Source organism: Leguminivora glycinivorella, chromosome 10 (genome assembly GCF_023078275.1).
Source record: "Leguminivora glycinivorella isolate SPB_JAAS2020 chromosome 10, LegGlyc_1.1, whole genome shotgun sequence".
In the NCBI taxonomy this organism is placed as follows: Eukaryota; Metazoa; Arthropoda; class Insecta; order Lepidoptera; family Tortricidae; genus Leguminivora; species Leguminivora glycinivorella.
In genome coordinates, this window is record NC_062980.1 from 16,457,467 (window position 1) to 16,479,580 (window position 22,114).

General features: G+C 36.9%; 1 protein-coding gene across 1 annotated transcript in view; it reads left to right on the forward strand.

Annotated features, from left to right (window-relative positions):
* The window catches only part of LOC125230108 (putative inorganic phosphate cotransporter), a 44,951-nt gene extending 23,831 nt beyond the window's left edge, over nt 1-21,120 (forward strand). Inside the window, exons 3-11 of the mRNA XM_048135132.1 lie at nt 7,733-7,912; nt 11,325-11,463; nt 12,410-12,627; nt 13,507-13,656; nt 14,662-14,794; nt 16,237-16,361; nt 16,760-16,879; nt 18,926-19,055; nt 20,971-21,120. Coding sequence (XP_047991089.1) covers nt 7,733-7,912; nt 11,325-11,463; nt 12,410-12,627; nt 13,507-13,656; nt 14,662-14,794; nt 16,237-16,361; nt 16,760-16,879; nt 18,926-19,055; nt 20,971-21,017 — 1,242 coding nt within the window. The 3' untranslated portion in view covers nt 21,018-21,120. The remainder of the gene's footprint in view (nt 1-7,732; nt 7,913-11,324; nt 11,464-12,409; nt 12,628-13,506; nt 13,657-14,661; nt 14,795-16,236; nt 16,362-16,759; nt 16,880-18,925; nt 19,056-20,970) is intronic.
* The last annotated feature ends 994 nt before the right edge of the window (nt 21,121-22,114 follow it).

Below are 22,114 nucleotides of genomic sequence, written 5' to 3' on the forward strand. Positions count from 1 at the left end.
GGTAGTTACTTCTGATGAGTTGATGAAAAGTCGATTTTTCAATTATCCGCCTTTACCTCTGTACATAACACCTTATAATGATTTAATATTCAAAATACCTACGGTAAACGATATATGTGAAACACTTAAGAAAGTCACCTGGGCCCCATTTAATAAACATTACAATTCAACAATTTTGTAAAAAAGTGACATATTTGTAAAGTTTTGCTACAAGTGCTGTTTAATAAAACCTACAAATAAGTAAGAAACCTACAATTAGAAAATGTACAATTGTAACCATTGTAAAAGCCGTTTAATAAACATTTAAATATGTAAAAAACGCCTGTAGTTTACAATGACAACATTGTACTCACAAATTTGTAATGGTAACTTACAATTTACATAAAATGTAAATTTTCAACAAGTTCTCTATCATTTGGTTTACCGTTTAACTGTTTAATATTAAGTATGGAAATCAACAAAAAAATTAAAATTTTATCTCTCATTTACGTAAATAAGGATATTTTGTTTGGTCTGTTTAGTGAAAAATTAATCGCACGAGATTAAAATAAAGAAGTGGATAGAGATTGCCGAGCAACTGAAATCCTTGAATATGTATAAAAAAACCGGCCAAGAGCGTGTCGGGCCACGCTCAGTGTAGGGTTCCGTAGTTTTTCGTATTTTTCTCAAAAACTACTAAACCTTTCAAGTTCAAAACAATTTTTCTAGAAAGTCTTTACAAAGTTCTACTTTGGTGATTTTTTTCATATTTTTTAAACATATGGTTCAAAAGTTAGAGGGGGGGACGCACTTTTTTTTCCTTTAAGAGCGATTATTTCCGAAACTATTAATATTATCAAAAAATGATCTTAGTAAACCCTTATTCATTTTTAAATACCTATCCAACAATATATCACATGTTGGGGTTGGAATGAAAAAAAATATCAGCCCCCACTTTACATGTAGGGGGGGTACCCTAACAAAACATTTTTTTCCATTTTTTATTTTTGCACTTTGTCGGCGTGATTGATATACATATTGGTACCAAATTTCAGCTTTCTAGTGCTAACGGTTACTGAGATTATCCGCGGACGGACGGACGGACGGACGGACGGACAGACAGACATGGCGAAACTATAAGGGTTCCTAGTTGACTACGGAACCCTAAAAAGGCTAGAATACTCCATATGCATCTGCTACCACATGATATTGAGAGCCACAGCTCATCCAGTGCATCGCACACAAAATCTGTTCAGTGTGTGAAAGAGCTGCATTTCTATTAGTCTCACTTTGAAGATAACCCCCTATTTGGCCTATTGCCCTATTCTTAAAAGTAAATATTCGACGGTAGTTATGCTCACCCGGAATTTTTCATTGAACGTAATGTCATGGTCAACTTTTCCCAGCCCGGCAAGGGGGAAAGTATGGGAAAGCACCAGACAATAAATTTACACAAAATGAGTCTTAAAACTTTGGCGGATCGTCCGCCACGAAAAGGAAGCAAAAAAAGTACTTAATAAGGTGCACTACGATTTCCTCAAGATTTCAGGTGTCTAATTGGGTGGAAAGAAAACGGTTAGATTGTGACACACTATTTTATTGTCTAACGGACACAAAGCAAGTTATAGCCAGTAAATCATTATTCTAAGCTTAAGCTAGCACCTTAATATGTATTGCCAGACGGTAGAGCCGGGCCGTGCAATAGTTCAAATTCTAAATGATTTACAAGCGTTCCTAAGTTCTGTTAGTCCCTAGTTATCAGTGCCAACATAGATAATAGGAATTCTTCTTAACTAAACTAAGTAATCTTGCCTTCCAGGAAGAAAGAAAATGACACCAACCTTCAAGCCAGAAGTTACCGCTAATACAATGTGTAAGCCCTCCTTCTGCGAGCTGAAGCTGGTCGCCCCAGGCGCTGTGACACAATGAAGCACCACCGCAACCGACGCATCAGCAAGTTGAGAGCATCTTCTTCACCTGGATAGGCTCGACCCCGGAAGCAAGCTATCGCACCATTAGACGCTTGTGGTAAAATTGGAGTTGCCGGACAAACCGTCCCCCTTTATAAAGAAGACATTACTTGAATGTCTGTATAACCAGTATAACCTGGAGTACGCCTAAACACAGACTTAATTGTAATTGTATTTTTAATTATAGTTCTAATTTCCAGTCAGCTGAAAAGGAAAACAAGACATCATTAGAAAAGTGAATGTGGTCTAACCTATTAAATGTGGACAATTACTATTCTGATTTCCTTACCAGCTGGAACTTGAGAGAGCTCATTTTCTCAGCTCTGACGACCCTTCCCTCCACATAGTCCACCAGAAGACTGGAAATAGACACACGTGGTCAAATTAAACTGAGGCAAGGATCAATAATGTGATCAACCTGATACACCCATAATATTCTACTTACAATTCATGGTGGGAAAATATTCCTCCAGAATGCCCTTAGGCTACACAAGGATTGACCGCCAGCACTCCATCAATCTGATCACTTTTTGGATCGAAGATGAAACTCGATAAATAAAAGCAGGCACTCGAGGCCTGAACAGGACCGGAGACAGCTAGCAAGTGCAGGAAAATCTCAGGAGCCCTAACGACCTTGAGAGGCTTGGGGATAACATCTAAAATGACCACCTCAGCAGTCCTCTGCAGAAATAAATTTCAACCAACTGAAAATCCTAGTGCACAAAATTCCATTTAATTTTCCAACAATAAAGTGACTATTTTCTGATTTATTAATTACATTTAAATCGTTAATTCTAAATAATTAAATATTCTGAAAATTGTGCATATTTGTATTCTGGCAACACCCTTTGTTGACAGCTGATTCTGATTGGATAATCGAACTGTCATCCAGTATCGATCCAGTTGCTAGATCACATAAAGGCTTTGCTATGCGCAAAAAGTAATTACGTTCGGGACAAATTTAAAACTGCCCGTGTTAAATTGTTAAGCTAAAATGTGCAATGTCACAGTAAAATCCGTTACATCCAAAGTAAAATGTATCCTTTTACGAAAAAATCGTCGATATTCATAATCGTCCCATTACTGTCACTACTAGTTGTTAGAACCATATTTTTTGATTATGCAGATCGTAAAGCACACTTCAAATCGAGTTTTGACACAGCATTAATCTCCTGTCAGAATTGTACTACAATTTACATAATATGTAAACTTGTAATTACAATTATGTGTTCAATAAAGCACATTTCCTTACAAAATTGTTAAAAATCACCTGTCAAGTGAAAATGTTTATTGAACAGAAATATGTAAAATTGTAGCTAAACTCCTACAATTATGTAAATTTTCCACTATGACAAATTTGTAACTTGTAATTTTTATTGAACAGAAACTTGTAGAATTGTAAATTGTCGGTACAATTTACAATTTACAATTTTTATTGTTTATTAAATGGGGCCCTGTTGTATAATGTGTGAGTGACGTGTTCGAATAGAGAACACATATTTAAAATTAGTAACACAAACAAAAAAAAATACTCCTATTCTAACACGTTACTCACACACACAACAGGTGACTTTCTTAAGCTATACCATAAATTAAATAATTATAACAAGATCATATCATCCCATCCCATACATTAAAATGCGACCGCCTAAGACCGCGCTTACACTCAACCACACATAGATGGCGCCACAAAAAAATGTCTTATAGCTTTCGATTATACTTGTATATGACGTTAAGTGTCACTTTTGACATAGATTTACGGCTCGGAATTGACACTTAATGCCAATCTACAAATAATCGGTAGCAACAAGGCATTTTTTTTTGGCGCCATCTATGTGTGGTGGAGTGTAAGCGCGTTCGTAGGCGGTCGCATTTTAATGTATGGGATGGTATGATCTTGTTATATTTAATTTATGGCTATACTAACATGCATTATATGAATTTTGAATGAACCCAACTAAAGGTAAAGTTACTAAAACTAATAATATGATTAAACTTAGATACTAGTTAAATTGTGGTCATGTTACAATTTGAATGTTGTACTCCGTAGTTTAGACTGCTTAACATGATCCCTCAGGAATATATTCTAAGTAGTTAAGATACAGTGTCGCCATTACCTAGTTAAATAAAGTTATAGCACAAATAAAGCGGTGTGACGAATATACTGCCATCAAGGGAGAAATTGCACAGCTAAGACGCGGTACTTAAAGCAACTGCAGGACTTACAAGAGAAATTATTCTGGAGAGCTTTAACTAAACAAGATTATTACCTTCCAAGTTTGATAAACACTGACAAAATACATGTTACCAAATACAAGTTTAGCTACGTAACTATATCGTCACCCGTAAGTTTAATTACAGTAATCAAAATGCCGAAAATGAGTTAAATAAATATACAGTTTTGTTCAGAATTTTGCGCTCTTTCGAATGCTGTATAAAAAGTATAAAAAAATATGTAAATATACGCTTGTGTAATGTCGCTTTTTTATTAGGAGGTATTGGATCAAATTAGCTCCAAAAAATAAAGTACTTAATTAGAAAAAAATCTAAACAGATACTCAAAATTAGTGTAATTTACGTTTTAGTTAAGATAAGTTGCGCCTTTTCAATTACCCTTACGTGGTTTATTTTTGAGGGAGAAATAACAAAAATGTTTATTACGCTAATAATTTTAGAATAAAAAAAGAAAAAATATTATATACTATACCTTAAGCTGACTGCGTGGGTTTTTACATATTTGTCGCTTACTTTAATTTGCTCGCATAATGATTTATGCGATGTGCAATGCACTTGTATTTCTGACATAGGTAACTAAACTTATACTTATGTCGCGTTCAATGAATTTAAAAATCCTATGCATAATGACAAATTTGCATTTTATCCACAAAAGTACTAAGTAATATTATTATACAAATTTTCACTTGATTCCCAAAGATTATTGGTAGAATTTTGACGTTTACGAGTAAATGATGATTTCGAGTCATAAAATGTTTCTTAAATTTATGTTTGACTAGCGTTTGCCGTGGGCTTCGCTCACGTTAGAAAGAGACAAAAAGTAGCCCAAGTCCACTCTCCATCCCTTCAACTATCTCCACCTAAAAAATCACGTCGATTCGTCGCTCCGTTTTGCCGTGAAAGACGGACAAACAAACAGACACACACACTTTCCCATTTATAATATTAGTACGGATTAACTTTCATGTTTTACAGTTAGGTAACGTCGCAAGAGGATCGAGTATTATAGAGAGTTACTGTCAAAGTCAAATGTGTAATCACAGTGCATAGACTGCCATCTCTCGACACAGGCTTAAAACTTTTGAACTTCCGTTTTGACAATTTGGCCCATATTCTTAGCTTGATATACACATTGTGTTAAAATGTCAAATATTAATATTAGCGCCATCTAGCCGAGCATACCCCAAAGGTGTATCGCCATCTAGCTCACCGTACCTTTTTCTGTATGGTTTTGAGGTATGTTTTTTTCTTAGACTTTATTGGTCTTTACGGAGTTACATAAGTCTTTGGTAATAGTAACTATTGTGGTAATCGAATACAATATTAGTTGGCACTAATTTCGTGGTTTTCTGGGTAACTAACTTAAGATCCTCATTGTCTACTAACTTTGTGATCACTGGCGGCTTGCAAGATTAAGTTAAATTGTATAATATTGAATTATTCAATGAACTCAATTCACTGTAAAATCTTTGATGGAATGTTTACTACTGTTTATATATTATATACATCGTTGTATGAGCACACGCAAAACAAGCATTCTTGAGCTTACCGTGGGCCTCAGTCAATTTGTGTAAGAATGTTCTTTAATATTTATTTTATTTATTTTACTGTCTTGCTACATAAATGTCGACTGTGGGGTATGGATTCATTATCATAATTTCGTTATAATATCTTCTATCTCCATAATTGTTACGCCGTGGCCTATGTGGACGAAGCCGTAAAGAAATCATACCTTCGAGTTCTACGAGTATGGAAGTGTTTTAGTTAGGCGACGTTGATGAAACTAGCTATCAGGTAAAAAACTTAAGAAAGTCACCTGTTGTATGTGTGAGTGACGTGTTCGAATAGAGAACACATATTTAACACGTTCGCTGCGGCAAGCCAAAACCTTAACCCAAAATCTAGTGCGTTACGAGGCCCAATCCGCCCCGTAATAGTTTACATCGTAGTGCGTTACGGGTATAAAAGTGCCCCGTACGCCTAAGTCTGTTAAAAGTGCTGTAAGTTCCTGAAATATTGGATTTTCCAATATTTTTTTCGACTTACTGTAAGAGTATGAAATTTCCTACGTCTCATTATCCCCGCACGTGTATACGATAAAAACTCAGAAAATTATATAGAAAAGAAAATACGGGGTTATTTTATCCCCGTATCGCACTAAAATTGAAAAAATACGGGGTTTAGTACACCCCGTAACGCATGTAATGTATTAAGGTCGATAAATAAGTAGTGATGGGAAATAAAAAAAATCGATGTATATGCTGTTTTAATAAAAAAATCACACATCAAAAATATGATACTTCGCACTCTTGTATTTTTGTGAAAGTAGTTAATATAATTAAGTAACAAAGATAAATAAAATAAGATAAACCACCACCGTTTTTACATATTAAAAACATATATTTAATTACCTGCCTGCAATTAGATGTCAATTTGTGGTGATTTTGACGTTTATTGTGTGGGATAACCTTTGTTTTTGGAATATAGTAGTTCTAACGTGTGGTTCAAGCGCTTCATTTTTAATTTGCCGATAACAAGTATTTCAGTAAGCACTGCACTAGCGATACTGTGCCCACAACCCCGTACGGGCCAGCAAATTCTTTTACGGGGCTCACGGAGACCCGTATCGCACTAGAAGATAATTTTTGTCCCCTGGTCGGTACGGGGTTCCTGAGACCCCGTATATAATTAATATATGAACAAATAATACTTTTGAACAGAAATCCAAATGTATATTTGTCATTTTCGTAGTTGTAAAAATGACCAAAATACAGCTTCCGCACCAGCGGAGTGAACACGATTTTTCTCACCCGCACTGAGTGATGACAGCGTACGGGGTTCAAAAACCCCCGTAACGCAGTGAACGTGTTAAAATTAGTAACACAAACAAAACAAACGCCTATTGGCAGGTAACATGACGTGACTTTCTTAAATTTTTCACCTATACGCGTATGTATTATAGGCGGCGCGGCTATGCGACGGTTACGGTCGCGCGACGTCGTCCACGAAAGCCACGGCTTTAGCAATAAGAATGGCACTGTAACGTTAAGCATTTTGAGTTTATGACGTGCAAGGTAAATACGTGTAAGTATTTAAACCAATAAAAACTAAGGTTTTTTTTACAATAGGCCGTTTCACCTTAATTTATAAACCATTTTTAGCACCAAAAACATACAAAAGGAGGGTTCTTTTTTATCCCCCGACGCAAAAACAACGGGGTGTTATAAGTTTGACGTGTTTGTCTGTCTATCTGTGGCATCGTAGCTCCCGAACGGATGAACCGACTTAGTTTTTTTTTGTTTGAAAGCTGAGTTAGTCAGGGATGTTCTTAGCCATGTTTCATGAAAATCGGTCTACTACTCGCGGTCGGGGTTTTTTTCAAAATTTTAATTTTGTGATTAGGTTATGGCCATAAGGGTTTATGGCGCGACTCTGTCTTTATAGTTAGATTTGACATAAACTGCAGATTCGCAAGGTATTTAGCTCACAGAGCCATAGTTTAATATCTATTTAGACTATTTAGTATTAAAATAACTTTTTTATTCCAGTATTTCGACTGGAGCCACGTGCAGCAGTCTGTGATCCTGTCATCCTTCTTCTGGGGCTACGTGGTGTTGCAAATACCAGCTGGTGAGCTGGCCAGTCGGTTTGGGGGCAAGATGCTTATGGCCATAGCAATCAGTGTAAATTCGGCTCTGTCACTCCTGCTACCCTTTGGGGCCACTTACGTGAGTTTTCAAGAGTTTTGTTGTTATAAGTTTGACTCAGGACAGGCCGGGACCCAGTCAGGGTGGCTAGCCGAATGGCACAATCGCTCACGAAACGCTCACGAAACGAAGCGCTAGTAGATATCTATCTCTATCGCGCTTGCGTATTGGCGCGACAGAGCCAGCGGCGTATCGCTTTCGTTTGGCGTCGGAGAAATGCCATTCGGCTACGGGGCCTGGCCCCGTAGCCGAATGGCATTTCTCCGACGCCAAGCACACCCAGGTCAGAAACGTGATGCTTTCCTTACAAAATGAAACGCCGAAAGGTCCTACGCGGACTCGGATCGATCTAATGTGAATCATCCTTTAATCTACCCTTCCATGTTTAATTTAAAGCATATCGTCACTACTTTGAAAAAATCTCGTATCTCACACTGCTCCTCAAAGTTAAAACGCAGTAAGTCTATATGCATTCCATACATACTTATTACATTTTTCTTTTCATTGACAGAAGAAGATACAAGTTTTTTTCAAAGTAGTGACGATATATAGCATTTGTTTCATAATTTGTGCTCGTCGATATATGTAGATATCACTGGCCCGATTGAAGTGCGCATAATTTTTTGGCGAATGCGAGTTCTAAGTTCAAGGCGAACTACTAACAGGGATATTAAAGTAATTGAAGTCGGAATTACAGATGTCTTAAGGACCACTCACATTGGGACGGGACAGACCGTCGACGGAGCGACGCGGGATGACGTCACACAACAGCTCTACGGGGGAAGTCCAGTAGACAAGATTAGTGTCAAAATAAAAATATTAATTTATGGGCATTGGATAGTTTGCTAAAAATAATGCCACCTAAAAATTGGCTCAAGTTTGCCGGACTCCCCTTCTTGAGTAACCTTATATCTTTAAGTCAGAGGAGTCATAAAATGCGTATAGATAAGATTAGCAAAAATAGTAACACTATCTTTGTTATTATAATACTACTGTTATCCGTTAACCAATTAAGACTTAGTTTCTGCCATTTGTGAATATATATAGTTAACTTTTAACCAAAAACATTACAAGGTTTATATCCACATAAAAATAACTGCAAATTAGTCTATTTTTGAAGATGCACATTATAACAACCGACCTATGGTCGACAAAGCCTATACCAGAGGGCCCGTTTCTCGAAAGGTACAAGCCTTGTATTACAAGTGTGTTTCCTTGACAACCCATACGATTTGACAGTTTGCGCACTTGTAATACAAGGCTTGTACCTTTCGAGAAACGGGCCCCAGGGCAATTAATTAGTAAAGTTTTTGACATTTACAGGTATTTCGTAGGTACAGTCAGCGTCAAATACATTGTGACGGCCAAAGCGCCAAATATACCGGAACAGTGTGCGTAGCCGAATGCACAAACTCTCACGATAATATCTCTTTCGTAGCTACATATCTATCTCTATCGCACTTGCATATTGGCGCGACAGAGCCAGGCTACCTTTCTGCGGCGTTTAGATTTCGTTTCGCGTCGCAGAAATGCCATTCGGCTACGGGGCCAGGTGCCGGGTTGGAAGGTCAGGTGGCAGTCGCTTTCGTAAAAACTAGTACCTACGCCAAATCTTGGGATTAGTTGTCAAAGCGGACCCCAGGCTCAGCAGCCGTGGCAAATGCCGGGATAACGCAAGGAGGATGATGATTTACTTAAACATACAAAAAGTACAAATGGCGGACTTCATGCCATAAGGCATTCTCTACGAGTAAAAACCATAAGGCAAAACAGAAGTTTGCGAATGTGGGTGCAGTAAGAAAAATAATTTAGAGATTATGACAACTAGGTACAGGCAATTTACGCCAACTATTAAGTTTACAAATGCGGGAACCAATAATGCACAGCCAGAGAATGCTCAACCCAAGAATTTACGACCCAGGAATTGGCGTCCATGATGTACGAGAGTTCTTAGACCGTGAATTGATGGGTTGGGCATTCTCGGGCTGTACACGTTTGGTCCGGGCGATAATTCGAAGCCACTTTTTAGGGTTCCGTAGTCAACTAGGAACCCTTATAGTTTCGCCATGTCTGTCTGTCCGTCCGTCCGTCCGTCCGTCCGTCCGTCCGTCCGTCCGTCCGTCCGTCCGTCCGTCCGCGGATAATCTCAGTAACCGTAAGCACTAGAAAGCTGAAATTTGGTACCAATATGTATATCAATCACGCCAACAAAGTGCAAAAATAAAAAATGGAAAAAAATGTTTTATTGGGGTACCCCCCCTACATGTAAAGTGGGGGCTGATATTTTTTTTCATTCCAACCCCAACGTGTGATATATTGTTGGATAGGTATTTAAAAATGAATAAGGGTTTACTAAGATCGTTTTTTGATAATATTAATATTTTCGGAAATAATCGCTCCTAAAGGAAAAAAAAGTGCGTCCCCCCCCCTCTAACTTTTGAACCATACGTTTAAAAAATATGAAAAAAATCACAAAAGTAGACCTTTATAAAAGCTTTCTAGGAAAATTGTTTTGAACTTGATAGGTTCAGTAGTTTTTGAGAAAAATACGGAAAACTACGGAACCCTACACTGAGCGTGGCCCGACACGCTCTTGGCCGGTTTTTTACAGGGCGGCAGTATTGTACGACCCGTAATTCGCGTCCAAAAAAGTGGACGCCGATTTTGGGCTGTACATTTCTGGGTCGTACATTAACCGAACTCTTCATGCCATAGACAAGAGAAATAGAAAATAAGCCGGTTTTCAATTACGAAAAATGTGGTTGCGTTCAAGAATATTTAAATGTCAAATATAAAATTATTTCATAAACTTATGATTTTTACCTTTGTTTTGCAATATCTAATATGTAAAACGCATTTCAGTTTATTTTTTCATCGTGATTTAAATTATGAACCTAAATATTATATTATTTATTAAGAGTTATTTATTATTGCAAATGAAAACATACCTGATAAATGGAAGTTGTACTTTTAAAAATAAACTTACAGAACTCCTATATTCATATGAATACTGCTCAGCAGTTATCATATGAACCTATAGACAAATAGACTTTTCTATCGTTACTCAAATGAACTTAATTTGGATACCGCTGACAATAATCTAATTGACAGATTTAAGTGCTGGAGTAGAAAAACACTATTATTTATGTGTATAATAATTTGACGACCGGTCTGGCTCAGTCGGTAGTGACCCTGCCTGCTGAGCTGCGGTCCTAGGTTCGAATCACGGTGAGGGCATTCATTTGTGTGATGATGAGCACAGATATTTGTTCCTGAGTCTTGGGTGTTTTCTATGTAATATAAGTATGTATTTATCTATTTTAAGTATGTATATCGTCGCTTAGCACCCATAGTACAAGCTTTTCTTAGTTTGGGGTTAAGTTGATGTGTGTTTAAGGTGTCCCCAATATTTATTTATTTATTTATTTTGCAGGGAGGCTGGCAGATGGTTTGCGGATTCCGGGTCCTCCAGGGTCTGACGCAAGCCTTCGTTTTTCCATCCATGCACCATCTGGTGGCACAGTGGATACCCCTTGAGGAGAAAGGATTACTAACAACTATTATTTATGCCGGTATGTTGTGCAAGTCTGAAGGTCACTTTAGAGCAAAGAGGATCGAGTATTATAGAGAGTTACTGTCGAAGTAAAATGTGTAATCACAGTGCATAGACTGCCATCTCTTGACACAGGCGTAAAACTTTTGAACCTCAGTTTTGACAATTTATATTTAGCCCATATTCTTAGCTTGATATGTTTTAAAATGTCAAATATTAATATTAGCGCCATCTAGCTGAGCGTACCCCAAAGGTGTAATGCCATCTAGGCCACCGTACGTTTTTCTGTTTGGTACTGAGGTACGTTTTTTTCTTAGACTTTATCTGTCTATACGTAGTTATATATATCTTTGCTTTAGAGGAATGAGATGACCGTTTTGCCTAGCGCGCAGTGACCCTGCCTGCTAAGCCGCGGTTCCGGGTTCGAATCCCGGTAAGGGCATTTATTTGTGTGATGAACACAGATATTTGCTCCTGAGTCAGGGATGTTTACTATGTATATAAGTATGTATTTATCTATATAAGTAAGTATATCGTCGCCTAGCACCCATAGTACAAGCTTTGCTTGCTTGGTTTGCTTTGGGGCAAGGTTGATTTGTAAGTTGTTCCTCAATATTTATTTATTTATTTAAGTGTTCTTTTTAAGTACTTAATTTGCCTACTTTCCACACATTCAGGCTTGTTTGTTTATCGTTGTCTAAGTACCCACTTCTTTTTGACCTTATCACGAGACGGTAAATTATACAGGTTGTAATTTTAGTGTGTTTTAAGTAAAAAATTTGGGAAAATAAAAATTTTAAATATGGTATATATTTTTGTGATTTGGGAGCTATTAACATAAATTACTTGAATGATTTCAAAGTGCTTATAGAATACAAAATTAGCCGCGCCTGTTGTAAAGCAATTCATCATCTTCGATACAATACAAATGACTATAGGTATTATTAAATATTATTTTCTTCCAGGCGCTCAACTAGGCATTGCTCTTCAGCTAATCGCAGCTGGTTTCTTAGCGACGTACCTCGGATGGGCGTCCATTTTCTACGTAAACGGAACCCTAGGGGCAATATGGACGGCGTTGTATTTGTGCTTTGGATCTAATTCTCCGGAACAATCAAAGATTATGTCGGAACAGGAGCTCAAGTATATACAAAAGTCGCTGGGAAGAGTTGGAGCTCATGAGGTGAGGCGATGGCAAAAAATTAAACAATTGACAGAAAAACTCATTAGTTTTCTGTTTAGACAAAAATCTATGTTGGGACCAAAAAGAGCGTTCAAATAAATACAGAATATAATTTTTATAACTGGCAATATTTCCTAGATATTATGGGCTGGCTAATCTGGCTATGTAGAAAAAACACGAAATATTTAATTCAATTTAACCTAATTTTCCCCTTTAATTCTCTACACGTGCACACACACCACCACACAGCGGTGACGTCACGCACGGGCGAGTTTAATCTTATACACATGTGTTCATAATTTTGGATAAACTTAGTACACTAATAGTTATTTGTTTTACAAGGAGGCAAAGTTGTTGTTTAGCCGCACGTGTCAATATTGATACCCGAGCAAGCTAAAGATTCCATTATTGAACCGCGAGCGTAGCGAGTAGTTTAAAAGGTGGAATCTTGAGCGTTGCGAGGGTTTCAAGGCACGTAGGTTAAATAAACTTTGCCACCGAGTGAAACACACATTTTTTCACCACACCAACACGAACAAAATACTGATTAAAAAACATGAAACTAAATCAAATCCATCAAATTATTAAATATTTATGATTCAAAATCATCATTTATATATCTAAAATCTACCAGCTCGTTTATGACATCAAGTAATTTGTTATCTGTTTTCGAATAGCAAAGAGAGCCGTTACCAGTTGGTGTGGTGAAAACTTTTGTATTGTTTTGAGCTATAAAATCACCTCCTTAAATATATTACCTGTTATAAAAATTCAGCCTGTATATTTTTTAACCGTTCCAAATCTATATTTTTAGTAGCGTATTATGTCTGATATTGGATGTGATAGAAAGACTTAATATTTGTTTCTTTTCCATTTCAGAAACACCCGACCCCGTGGTTAAAGATAATGACATCGCTTCCCTTCTGGGCAGTGATAATCGCTCATTGTGGACAAAACTGGGGATTTTTCACACTGATGACTGAAATACCTACTTACATGGCTAAAGTACTTGGAGTTAACCTGAAAAGTGTGAGTATTACTTCTATTCAATATTATTAACGAGTGAAAAACTGATATGAAAATCTTCTAAGACATTTTCATTAAATAAAACTAGTATTAAAACAACAAAATCATAGACCTAACGTTTTTTAAAACTAACTGCATTATTACTTTTGGTTTGGATAAACATGGAAAAAGAATATTTTGATAGTTTTTCACAAAAACTTGCATTCTCATGGAAGTCAGAAAACAAAAAAAAAAGTCAGTTGTATGGTAGCGCGATTCAAAAATTGTCAAAACTTTTCAAACACATGTATTTTATAATGAAATAATATTTTTAGTTTAAACGTCTTATAACACACTATTTTATACCCTTTTTTATAAATAAACCCTTTCAATTATTGTGATCTCGTAACTCTTAACAAAACAGTTCGTCGATGGCCATTCAGGGCCGTTTTTGGAGACCGATGGACAAATTGAATGGTGCAATAAGAGATTGGTTGGCTAGCTTTGTTGAACGTAAATTAGAATCGGTGGACTCGCAGGCCTAGCCAAAGTGATTTCTTTATGCTTCATAGCAATCGAAATGAAACTGACTCTGTCGCGCTAATACGGACGAGCAATAGAGAGACGATACGCTTACCAAGCGTGATCGTTTGCAACTTGCCTGGGTTTGTAAGCTTTTTACTAAAATACGGCAATTTCGAATATTTGATCCTTTAATGTGCTCTGAATTTGTAGTTGAGTCACTTCGATCATCCAATAGTAATTTAATATTAAAAGTACTACTGCTACCTACGTGAACCGTATGAAGTATCCTTTTGTTTGGTTTTAATGAAACTTTGTCATAGAATCTTATAGAATTATATTGATTTTTGGTCATTTGGTAAAAAATTAACGATATATTCGTGATAGTCATGATGCTATTATGTGCTAAGAACTAAATAAAGTAGACTTTAATACTTTACAAAGGAGACTGCTTTTGGCATGTTAAAACTTAACTCAAATAATTATAATATCAATATTTTTTTACAGAACGGCATGTTATCAGCTCTTCCGTACCTGGCGATGTATTTGCTAAGCTTCCCAATGGGCGCGATGACAGATCTTATCATCAGACGAAACTGGCTCAGCGTCTCGAATACTAGGAAACTTTCCAATTCTATAGGTATGATCATTTACTTTAAAGGAAATTCGTGAGGAAACCGGACTAATTCCAATAACGGCTCAGCCACGACATTGGTCTAAGCGCGACAGCGGTGAGCGGCGGCCATACATTGGAGCGAGACACAGCGATGGACTTTTCATTCGCACATATGGCTGCCGCTCACCGCTGTCGCGCTTAGACCAATGTCGTGGCTGGGCCGTAAGGCCTAAGTGACCCTTTGGGTTGGAAGGTCAGATGGCAGTCGCTTTCGCAAAGACTAGTGCCTATGCCAAATCTTGGGATTGGTTGTCAAGGCTCCCATGAGCCGCGCCGAATGCCGGGATAACGCAAGGAGGATGATGATGATTTACTTTAAAGGACCATGCATACTCTAAGACCTCTAAGTGTTTAAGTTTATTAGTTTAGCAATACGACAATCGGTCGGACAGAGTCAATCCCTATTCCTCTTGTACAACCTTTTTGGTACGGAACCTCAAAAACCAACAGAGCTGAGTTATCTAATTTAATAGGTATTTTTGTTAACTACAGTTTCAATTCTGGTGCAGAAAGCTGAATATTGGTATTTTAGTCAATTACCGTTATAATGAACTCCAAGTGAGGAAATGAATTGCTGCAGGGTAGATGTTCGCGCACCGTTGGATGATTTGGGCAAAAGGTTTGACCAATCAAAGGACTCTATCTATCTCTCAAGTAATAGGGGCCCAATCTCTCACGAAGCCACTCTGAAATGATTGTAATGAAATTTAGCTAAGTGTCCATAGAAAGAAATAAAGTTGTTTTTTGGAGCATGCTCTGTACAAAGTTACCCGTGTATTTCATCACAACTTCCAGTTTTTCGGCAGATCATTACTGAAGCATTTAGCTTTTTTGTCATTGAGCTAACGAGAGTTTGGTGTAAAATATCAATTTCTACTTACGTTTTTGATTCAAAATTCACAAAAACTTTAGAATTAGCATTACATTCTAGATTCTGGGTGTAAGAAATCGCTTACGAAAACATCGGAAGTTTGCACTATACGTGACGCAAATTGACTATGAAATGGGGTTGAAAGATAAGAATTTCAAGTTGGACACTTAAGGAACTCTCACTTCTATCTTGAATTTATACCTATTTATACAATATTAATTGGGCAAAAGGTTTGACCGATCAAAGGACTTATTAATTTAATTTTAACCGTCTCTAAAGTCAGACATAATCGTAGTAAACTAGTGGGTCCTGAGTTACCGAGGGTTAAAAATTAGTTATGTTCGCCTTACCCCAGTAAAACTAATATTTTTTTACCCGAGGCATAAGTAACATGAGGATTCCTTACACAACTGTGTCAGTGTTGCCTCATTGTTTTCCCATTTTACCTCACTTATTTTAATAATTTTCCATAAAACAGTTAACGAATATTAATTTGAAAACGAAACATTCATTCACTTTGCTTTTTTTTCTTCAGGTTTGTGGGGCCCTGCTATAGCTCTAATCGGGTTATCATATTCGCCAGCTGGCAATATGGTGATGGCTGTAATCATGCTTACTGTAGCTGTTGGTATCAACGCTGGTCAGTACACTGGCTATATGGTAAGTATTTCTTACAGAAATCACAGATAAAGGTATTGAATGAATGTCAGTGGTCAGACATTGTCTCAATCCGGCGATTCTATGACACAGGTAGTTCGAGGTCAAATCATGCTCTTTAAATCACGGCAATAACAATAACCCTTTCGAGTATTTTGGGGTTGTCCAAAACACATGTATCAAGTACTTCAAGTTCTACGAACTCTAATGATTGCAACCCGAATAGAGTCGGAATCGCCCGATCGGGAGAATGTCCACAGGCTCAGTGCATGCCGCTCAGAGGCTTAATACCAAGGATGCTGGTGGCATTTCCTCATTTTATCGCAATACTGTCACGTTGTGCGAGGGAATCACAATCTAAATTGAAATTGGCTTGCATTTTAATTACTTTTTTATTTCAGTTGGTTCATATCGATTTGGCGCCTAACTTCAGCGCCAATTTGATGGGCATCACGAATTTCGCGGCAAATATCATCTCCATCATTGCTCCACTTGTTTGCGGACTTATTGTTAATGACGAGGTAATTTCCATATTTTTACAAACCGCCTGATTATCATAACATATTTTTATGCAAGAATATTAATTACCTATTGAAACTAACACTAAGCAGAAGATAAAAGTACTAGTGCTGTCACGCTTATGCCCAATAAGTATAGGCATTTATTGATAGCGACAGTTGCATCTATTTACCTACTGATACTGGTTAATTGGGGACACTGTCGACCACTGGTGATAGTAAAAACCGCCTTCAAAAAAAAAGCGTGTCACAAAACACGGAGAAACTAAAAAGCCAAAAATAATAAACCTTCGAATTCAGATTTCTTATCGGATTGCAATAATCTAAACATCCAAATTATAAACAAATCAATTATTTTTGTAGTCGGTACCAGACCTGTTCGTCGCCTTGCTATTTCCTGTTTGCCCTACCCAACCATACGCAGGCTGGTCCCGACTCCAAAAATAATTGATTTGTTTATAATTTGGATGTTTAGATTATTGCAATCCGATAAGAAATCTGAATTCGAAGGTTTATTATTTTTGGCTTTTTAGTTTCTCCGTGTTTTGTGACACGCTTTTTTTTTGAAGGCGGTTTTATTTTTTGTTAAAAAGTTAATTTATTTGTTGATTTTTAGTGGTTCCTAGTGATATTATATGTATCAGTCCGAAATGTCCGAATATATGTACAGTAGTGAAAGAATTGTCCTTTAACTCCTAACCATTGAGGAGTTGACCTTCCATCATCAGCTCAGCCACATAAAATTATTACCATCAGGCGCAAATACTGGTGCACCTTTGAAAAATACTCAAAAAACATTACATGTGCCTATAACATTTGAAGAGTTCCCTCGATTTCTCCAAGATCCCATGATCAGACCACGACTTGGTGCCAATGGGACCATCTCGGGGTTATACCCATTCGATCAAAAAAAAAAATTTGAAAATCGGTCTACGATTCTCGGAGATATCGAGTAACATACATACAAAAAAAAAATAAAAAAAATAAAAATTCAGTCGAATTGAGAACCTCCTCCTTTTTTGAAGTCGGTTAAAAAAAAGTCGGTTAAAAAGATGCTGGCGTTGTGCGAGGAAGTCGCGTCACCAGATCCATCAACCAGACGCTTCGCGATATCTGAAAAAAAACCGGCCAAGAGCGTGTCGGGCCACGCTCAGTGTAGGGTTCCGTAGTTTTCCGTATTTTTCTCAAAAACTACTGAACCTATCAAGTTAAAAATAATTTTCCTAGAAAGTCTTTATAAGTGATTTTTTGCATATTTTTTAAACATATGGTTCAAAAGTTAGAGGGGGGGGACGCACTTTTTTTTCCTTTAAGAGCGATTATTTCCGTAAATATTAATATTATCAAAAAACGATCTTAGTAAACCCTTATTCATTTTTAAATACCTATCCATCAATATATCACACGTTGGGGTTGGAATGAAAAAAAAATATCAGCCCCCACTTTACATGTAGGGGGGGTACCCTAATAAAACATTTTTTTTTCATTTATATTTTTGCACTTTGTTGGCGTGATTGATATACATATTGGTACCAAATTTCAGCTTTCTAGTGCTAACGGTTACTGAGATTATCCGCGGACGGACGGACGGACGGACAGACAGACATGGCGAAACTATAAGGGTTCCTAGTTGACTACGGAACCCTAAAAAACCGCGTTCGACCTAAAATAAAATATATTTTAAGTGTAGGTATTATTAGTGAATTAGACTTATATTGACTAAGATATAGACCGTGACTGGTTACATTTTTGCCGAGTTTCCGATACTCGACGCAGTTGCATGCGTCATGATCACATCAGAAAACTGAAGAGGGCGGGTGGATGACAAAGTTGTGTAGACAATGCGCGATGTACCCTGCTTCGCGCACGCCGGGTGCGTTCCCTTTCAGCGTTACCACTGGTCGCATTCACACTCGATAAACAAAAAGGTAATGACGATCTTTTTAAATCCCAGTCAATACAAGTCTAATGAAAATAACCGTGAATCATTCAAAATTCTTATTAATTAGAATATTATATTACTAACATTATGTCAATATTTTTAACCAGACGGACCCAGCTGAATGGCGCAAGGTATTCTTCGTGGCATCAGCGGTATATTTCGCTACAAATCTCTTCTTTGTACTCTTCAGTACGTCTGAGAGGCAGCCATGGAACGAACCTGAAGATAAGGATATCGGTAATTTATTGTTTTTTATTTTTATTTTTGTCTGCTATTGCATTATTTCTAACAAGGAACAAGCAATATTTTGTTTTGACAATAGGGGAGATAAAACAAAACTCTGGGTCGAGGGCCTCCTGTGCAAGGGCGGATCCAGCTTCGTATTCAGAGGGGGGTTAGGTGGTCAATTTGTATGGGGAGCCAAGGCTCCAGGGGGAGGGGCGCATGCCGTTCACAGTAGCGAACCATGTTTGCTTTCTTGCCTTTGTCGCGGATAGGAAAGCAATACGCCGAACGTGGTTTGCGGTAACCGCTTTTTTAATTGAAGCATCAGAGCATAGGTAGTTTACGCTTCTCAAAAAAACTGTTTCTTGCATCTGACGGCAGACTATAGGCACTATTAGGTACTCAGAAAGAGAATAGAGCTGTCTTGGCGTGTATTCTTATTGAAAAACATACTATATTTTTTATTTTGTATTAATTTATTTATTTCACAAAATGGAATGATTTTTTTAAATAATCTGATGCATCTAATTCGGAATATGTTCTCTTATTGTTTAACTTGCAACACTTGTAGTAATTTTTTTTTTTATAATGTTGTTTACAGTGTTGGGGAAATATTGAGTTTTTACAATTATATTTATTATTTAATATATTTGAGTTTATTGCTCGTATCAGTTATGGAATTTTCTGCAGGTCTGCCTGCTGATTTCTTTCCATGGTTAACTTTACCAAACACTACTTCCCGACCTATTTACAAGAGTTATGGTGCTATAGACAGATTATAGTCAGGTGGGCTAAACAAAATGAGGTTTTTACAAAACGTTGTCCAAAATTTGACTGTCACAAATCCTAGACTTTCCTGACCTGACACCGTATGGCATTTCTGCGATGCAAAACGCCGCAAAAATATAGTCTGACTCGGTCGCGCTAATGCACAAGAGCGATAGAGATAGATAGCTACAAAAGAGATAATATCGTGAGCGTTTCATGAGCGTTTGTGCATTTGGCTACGCACACTGTTCTACTTAGAACCGTCAGTAGGTACCCTCCAACCTACCATAAACACACATATTCACGCCTGTATTCCCAAAAGAAGTGGTCAGGGCACAAGAAACTATTCAAATTCAACATCCCATAATTTACATCCTCGATTTAGTAAAAAGATTTTTTTTTACTTGTATTCGAGTAACCTACGGGAAACTACGATTTTCTTACAATTTAGTAGGACAAATCAAAAACACCAGCAAAGTAAGAATCAGGTTTTGGAAAAAACGTTTTGAAAACGCCTAAACACAAGATTAATGATATTGGATTAAAAACCTTAATGTAGTAACAAAAATACATATTCGTTCATTTTATACATGAAATAACAAACTAACACTTTAACTATGTTGCTAGATTATCAGAATCATTAAAATAACGTAAATTACCTACAATTGTGTACAACAATGTCCATAGAAAAGTTGTTCATTACGTCCTTATGTCACTATGCGAAGTATGGCTGCTCATTACAATTTTACCCCGTAAAATCCATTATCTCTTTCACATCAACGACTCATAAATATGTATCCATATTAATTTATAAGGCCAAAACATATTTCAAACAATCTGACCATTAAACTGAAATCAAATAAATGTCATGTGATATATGTTCGACCCTTGCCACCGTGTCCGAATGGCCGAGTGGTTTAGGCATCCGTCGCGATAACGGAGGACGCTGGTTCGAATTCAGCTTTGAACACTTGGAGGCCTTGGTCATTTTTTTTTGTATAGGACATTTATTTCAGTTTATAGTTAAAATAGTAGTGTGTCTACTAAAAATACAAATTAAATTATTCTCTATGAGGATAAATTAATTTGTTCTAAGAATCGGACCCTCATTTACGTAATTATTTATTCAATATTAAATCCATGTCTTTTTTGTCCGCAGAAATGAGGATCACAGAAAAGACAAACAATGTTACGACCAAATTTTGAAGAAAAGGCTGACTGATTAATTAAATACTGATAGCTGTACCTGAAAAAATAATACTTTTATAAATTATAAGTGTTAAATGTAAATAAAACTGTATTATTACACAGAGAGAAGTTTTCATTGTGAATTTAACAAGTTCGACTTGTTGCGGGTTTATCCGTTTGAAACAAAAGTATTTTAATAAACGGAATAAATCACAATGTTGATGATACAAGTCGAATTTGTTCGAACAACAAGGTCAAACTTGTTAAAAGATATTTGATTGAATCAGCCAAACATAATTATGTTTAAAACAATATGAGTCATGTTTCATTTATAAAATCGACTTGTTAATTCAAATAAAATGAAACTTGTAAAATGTACTTGTTACACTTAACAAAATCTAACTTGTTGTTTGAACCAAAGAGCACGTAGTAGGCGCTATTTTAACCAAAAAAATTGTTGAACGAACATGAAAATTGGTTGTTTTTTCTCTCAGTGTATTTTACTATTCATTATACTCCTTAGCGAAACTCAAGACTACGCCAGGTTTGAAGATTTATACTAGCCCTAAAACGCGCAAGGAGGCACAATTGAACGACTGCTGATAGAATGCATTTGTATATAATAAAGGAGCCAGCTTTACAGTCAACCAATTGGAACCCTAGGCCACTCTACAACCATGTCAAAATAACAAGCAGTAAAAGATTTCTTACAATCGGATTTATAGCGTCACTATGGCATAGTCCTACAGTGGCCTTGGGTTCCAATTGGTTGACTGTACATACATGTACCTACTCACTCACGCCTATATTTTTAAAAGACGTAGGGCCTACCGCACTTAAAACTGCTCAATTATCAGTGACACTCTTTGCAATTAACGGGTTAAAACAAAACGAAATTGTGATAAGGGGTGACAGGTTGTTAGACTATCATCCACACCACAATTTAACCCAAATCCCACAGTCGACTTCTACGACACCCATCGAGGCCTTTAGTGGCTGTTAAAAATGCGGTCTGACGGTCCCTGTTGGATTCTACAGTTCTTTATGAAGATGATTAAGGAAATAGCTACGCTCAGTGTTTCATGCTGTGATGAAAACAAATGAAATGATAGGAT